Source organism: Chrysochloris asiatica, unplaced genomic scaffold (assembly GCF_000296735.1).
Source record: "Chrysochloris asiatica unplaced genomic scaffold, ChrAsi1.0 scaffold00139, whole genome shotgun sequence".
Taxonomy (NCBI): Eukaryota; Metazoa; Chordata; class Mammalia; order Afrosoricida; family Chrysochloridae; genus Chrysochloris; species Chrysochloris asiatica.
Window position 1 is genome coordinate 2,639,327 of NW_006408657.1, and position 5,614 is coordinate 2,644,940.

A 5,614-nucleotide genomic window follows, 5' to 3' on the forward strand; every position below is an offset into this window, starting at 1 on the left:
GAGAGAGAGAGATTGTTGTTAAGTGCTGTCAAGTCGATTCAACCCATAGCAACCCTGTATAGGGTTTCCAAGGAGCAGCTGGTGAGATTGAACCATCGACCTTGCAGTTCAAACGACTTTGCAGTCTGACGCATTAGCCTACAGCGTCACACCAGGACTCCATATATATGTGTGTGTGTGAGTGTGTGTGTGTAATGTGGTGGGTAAATGCTGAACTGCAAACCACAAGGTCAGTGGTTTGAATCCACCCACCACTTCATGGAAGAAATAAGAAGTTTTCCACTCCCACAAACGTTTAAAACCGTGAAAATCTATACAGTGTCACTACGAGTCAGAAGCAACTCCATAGCACTTAACAATAATATCTATATATCTGGTAGCATAGGGATTATACATTGGGTTACTAACGAAAAGGTCAGCAGTTCACATCTACCAGAAGCTCTGTGAGGTAAAAATGAGGCTGTCTGCTCCCATAAAGATTTACAGCCTCAGAAACTCTGGTGTGAACCATATGCACTCCTGGTGTGGTGCTATACGATAAGCACTGGACTGCAAAATGCTAGGTTGGTGGTTCAAAATCACCAACTGCAACTTTGAAACCTTGTACAGGGTCACTATGAGCCAGAAGCAACTTAATAGCACAAAACAACAACATACATATATATTATATGTGTGGGTGTGCTATTGTTGTTAAATATAGTCAAGTTAGTTTCTGTGTAGGGTTTCTGAGGAGCAGCAGGTGAATCTGAACCACCAACCTTGTGGTTCAATCCTATGTAGTGATTGAGTGCTTATACTATGGTACCACACGAGGACTTTAATTTAATTTTATAATTAAATAATTAGCAATACAATTGTATTTCCCACTTAATGAAAATGGTTAATATAGTTTATTATATCACTGAAACTGCTTATCTTATGAAATTAATTAGACGTTTAAAGTAACTTTCCTATTTAAAAGTACAAATAACGGTGATACAGTATTGATGAACTCATTCACTCACATCCAACATTATAAAACATGCATATGTTTTTCGAATATGTTCCTTTTTCACATTTTGCCCTGAAATACGTAGCTACCATTTATTGAATGTTAATCTAGATGGAGTTCTGGTGTTGTGTCATAGGATAAGCACTGGACTGCTAACCCTAAGGTTAGCAGTTCAAACCCAATAGCCACTCCTCAGAAATGCTATGGTGGTTGTAGTTAAGTACCATCAAGTCTGTTCCAACCTATAGAGACCCTGTATATCATTTCAAAGAAACAGTTGGTGAGCTTGAACTGCTGACCTTGTGGTTCAAATCAACTTTTCTGTCCTAGTGCATTAACCCACAGCATCACACCAAGACTCCCAGAAACGCTATACAGGGGTCCTATAAGTCAGATCTGAGTCACAATAACAATAGCATGGTATTGCAGTATTTCTAAAAAGTGAATATATTTTGTAATTCAGGAAACTCAGTGCTGGAAAGATAAAGCCTGACCAATAAGCATAATTACATATGATCTTCCTGTAGCTAAAAATATTTTAAGATTCAGATTGTTTCTCTTTTCTGTCCAATGTAAAATATTTACCCTATCTGAAAGAAATTCTCTTACAAGCTGTTGCCAATTATATATCACAAATGAATGTTTCCGAATTATGGAGGTTGAAAAATCAAAGCCTTGATAGTGTCCCTGAAGATGAAGTGGCTCCTATGCAATTAATACAAATAACTGTGGTGAAGGTCAAAACTATAACCACTAAGAGTCCATGGACAAAGACATAGCCATGGAGGGCTAGAGCTAACAGTGAAGTGTTCAGCTGATATGAAGTGAGGGGAGAGGCACAAGAATGTCCAAACATGTAGATGGTACCCATTTGACCTAGTTTTGATGACTTGATGATCAGAATTTGACTAGAGAAAGATTAAAAAAAGAAAAATTATAAAGGAAACAAGTGCAAATTGCTACTATTTGATGAACTTGATCTATACTTATGGATGTAGTAGCTCAAAATACCAACCGAGAGGGAAGGAATCTTCACATTAAGGATCAACACTATCCCCTCTGTAGACAGAGCTGATTGTTGTTGTTGTTGTCGTCAGGTGCCCTCAAGTTGGAACCGACACACAGCGACCCCATGCACAGCAGAACGAAACAATGTCCAATCCTGGGCCAACCTCATTAACGCTGCCACACTTGACGCCATCAATGATGCCACCTGGCCGATACATCTCGTTGGGGGTCTGCCTCTTTTTCTCTGACCCTCCATCTTACCCAGCATGACATCCTTCTCCAGTGACCGTTCCCTCCTGACAACATGTCCAAAGGATGAGAGATGAAGTTTAGCCATCTTGGCCTCCAAGGAGCACTCTGGCTGCACTTTTTCCAAAACAGATCTATTGGTTCTTTGGCAGTCCATAGCACTTTTAGTATTCAATTCCAACACCACTATTTGAAGGCATCGATTCTTCTATGATCTTCCTTATTCACTGTCCAGCTTTCGCATGCATATGAGGTTATTGAAAATACCATCGCTTGGGTCAGGCGCACCTTAGTCCTCAAGCTGACATCTTTGCTCTTCAACACTCTACAAAGTTCCTGTGCAGCAGATTTGCCTAATGCAATATGTCGTCTGATCTCTTGACTGCTGCTTCCTCGGATGTTGATAGTTGATCCAAGAAGAATGAAGTCCTTGACAACTTGAATCTTTTCTCCATTGATAAAAATGTTGTTTATTGGTCCCACTAAAGCCAGTGAAGATGAAATAGAAGAATTCTACCAACTTCTTCAATCTGAAATCGATCAAACATGCAATCAAGATGTATTGCTCATTACTGGTGATTGGAATGCAAAGGTTGGGAGCAAAGAGGAAGGACCAGTAGTTGGATAATTTGGACTTGGTGATAGAAATGATGCTGGAGAATGAATGATAGATTTCTGCAAAACATATGATTTGTTTCTTTCAAATACCTTCATTAGACAGCATAACAGACAACTATACACTTGGACTTCGCCAGAAGGAACACATAGAAATCAAATTGACTACATCTGTGGAAAGAGAAAATGGAAAAGCTCCATATCATCAGTGAAAACAAGGCCAGGGGCAGACTGTGGAACAGACAGAGCTGATAGGGACAGGCAACTAAGTCACTGACTACCTAAAATGGGGTGGGAGGCAATAAAAGCACAAAGTGACGAGCTTACAAGTTTTCAAGAGGGAGTGTAATTTCAGAGTATGCGGGGAGAGGTAGAACCACCATTGAATAGTTTTCAACTTGTCTAGACGAGTCTGGTAAAAGGAGATGGGGATAAGATTCTCATGATTCAACAGTGACTAATTATTACAATGACTAATTCCAATCATCACCAACTGAAAAGGTAGAACTTTTGTCGTAAACAGGGGGAGTAGTTAATCTTACAGTTCAGGAACAGAGCACCCTAGGGTCATCAATGGAGAAGAGCACAAGCAGAATGTGAGACCCTATCCAGAGAAGAATCGACACCAGAGATGGTGGTACAGACGAGGACCTAGTGAGAGAGAGCAGCTGAGGACTCTAGACTCATGGAAAGAGAAAGGCTGCATGCTGGAAGTCAGGAGCTGGCGGCCAGTTGTCAGGCTTGCAGAATGTTCTCTTTGGTTGTTTAAATGATTATATATTCCTGAGTGTTTTGTGTACACATCACTCTCCCACCCCAATAAAAACAACAAAGGGAATAGAAGCAAAAATGGTTGAATGATGGTGCACGGAAGGGTTTGTAATCATGGCAATGAAACAAAATACAATTGGATGAGTTTAAAACCGATGCTCTCCCATGTAAACTTTTATGCAATTCACAATGGAAACTAAAAAAAGACATAGCTTCAGAATTTTGCAGCCCAGGAATTCACCATAAGTCAAAAACATCTTGTTATTGATTCTGTTATCTAGTTTTTGTGACTATAAACAAAACTGAAATGAAAACAAACAAACTATAAACACTCAGAAGGAAATAAAAAATTGTGATTTTTAATAAATAAATAAATATTGAGAGGCTGGACATCTTTTAGTTAAGGTAAGGTTACATGCTTTTGTTGTCATTGTTCAGTTCTGTGGAGTTAAATCTGACTCATACTGACTCTGAAGAGACTTTCCTTGGCCTTAAGTCTTCAAAGAAGCAAAAAGCTTCATCTTACTCCCCTAGAGAGGTGGGCATGCTCATATCTTGGACTCTGTGTTTCTCAGTCCAGTGCTTATCATATGGAAGCTCCATACTCCCCGAGTTATATATAAATACCTCAAAATCCAGTCTCTGATATTTTAATACAAAGTATGACTATAGAGAATAACTTTATGGTAAAAATAGAAGGATAATTGGGGACTAAAGTGTGACATTTCTGAGGGTCTGTTCTATACTGCTGTAATCCATTCCATTTCATTGAAATCCACAGACTTGCTAAGACCCAGCCTTGAGGTAAAAGGAAATACATGAAGGAAAAATCACCACATGCTCATGTTATAATATTGTTCAGATAGCGCTAAATACTATAAAAGCTAAAGAAAAATTCATGAAAAGCATTCCTTTTCAGTTTCAGAAGAACCAAGAAAAAAAAAATTCTAGGCTAAACTTTGATTCAGCTTGATGTCTGAAATATGTTTTAAAACTAGATGAAAAGCATTATATCATAGTGTTTTAATCCTTTTAACTCTAATAGAATGAGAGAGTGCAAAGCATATAGTTTACAAGCAGTACAACTGAAGAAAATGTACAAAAATAAATGCATAACCTACATTGACTTTTTCTTTAAGGTCTGCGAAGCTACCTTCCTTCCGATAGATTGCAAATTCAGGACTCTGCAACACAGCTTCTGAGCGAGTAATCCAACTGTGAAGTTCAGTTATATCGACATCCAGCCTAAGACAGGAAAGAATAAAGGTCATTATTTCTTGATTAGCTATTTCTTCTATATGAAAAAAAAGCAATTTATCCACATTTGTCATTCTCCTCTTGATCTGAAACTCCTGCCTGATGTCCCTGTTATTTTTAATAAAACCACTATGTTCCTAGTCAGGTAGGCTCAAAATGTGTAGTTAGCTCTGTTCTACAGACTTATGATCATGGAAGTTACAGTCTCTCCTTTAAGTCTCTGCTTGAATGTTTGCATTGGTTGAAAAAATTATTTTCCAAAGCGGCCATGATACTTCTTATGAAACATTTGCAACAAGCTAAACATTCCTGTTGATGGTCCCAATTGAACCATATCTCTGATATCCATATTCTCTTATAGTTTCCGAGCAAAAAGCAAATGGGATACTAATTAACGCTAAGCAAGCATGCATCTCGGCCAAGAAATTTTGGAGACAATTGTCTGGCTGACTGATTGGAAGAGATCCATATTTGTGCCCATTCCAAAGAGAGGTGACCCAATGGAATGCGGAAGTCACTGGACAATCTCTTTGATACCCCATGCGAGTAAAGTTTTACTAAAGGTAATACAGAAATGACTACAATCATACATTGACAGCTTCCAGAGGTTCAAGCCAGATTCAGAAGAGTCCGTGGAATGAGGGATATCATTGCTGATGACCAATGGATCTTGGCGGAAAGCAGAAAATATCAGAAAGATGTTTACGTATGCTTTATTGACTA

General features: G+C 38.7%; 1 protein-coding gene across 2 annotated transcripts in view; it reads right to left on the bottom strand.

Annotated features, from left to right (window-relative positions):
• Window positions 1-5,614, bottom strand: part of LOC102838260 (dystrophin-like) — a 3,237,302-nt gene that overhangs the window by 2,007,556 nt on the left and 1,224,132 nt on the right. For both annotated transcript variants that reach the window (XM_006870143.1, XM_006870144.1), the window contains exon 18: window positions 4,756-4,879. In XM_006870143.1, coding sequence (XP_006870205.1) covers window positions 4,756-4,879 — 124 coding nt within the window. The remainder of the gene's footprint in view (window positions 1-4,755; window positions 4,880-5,614) is intronic.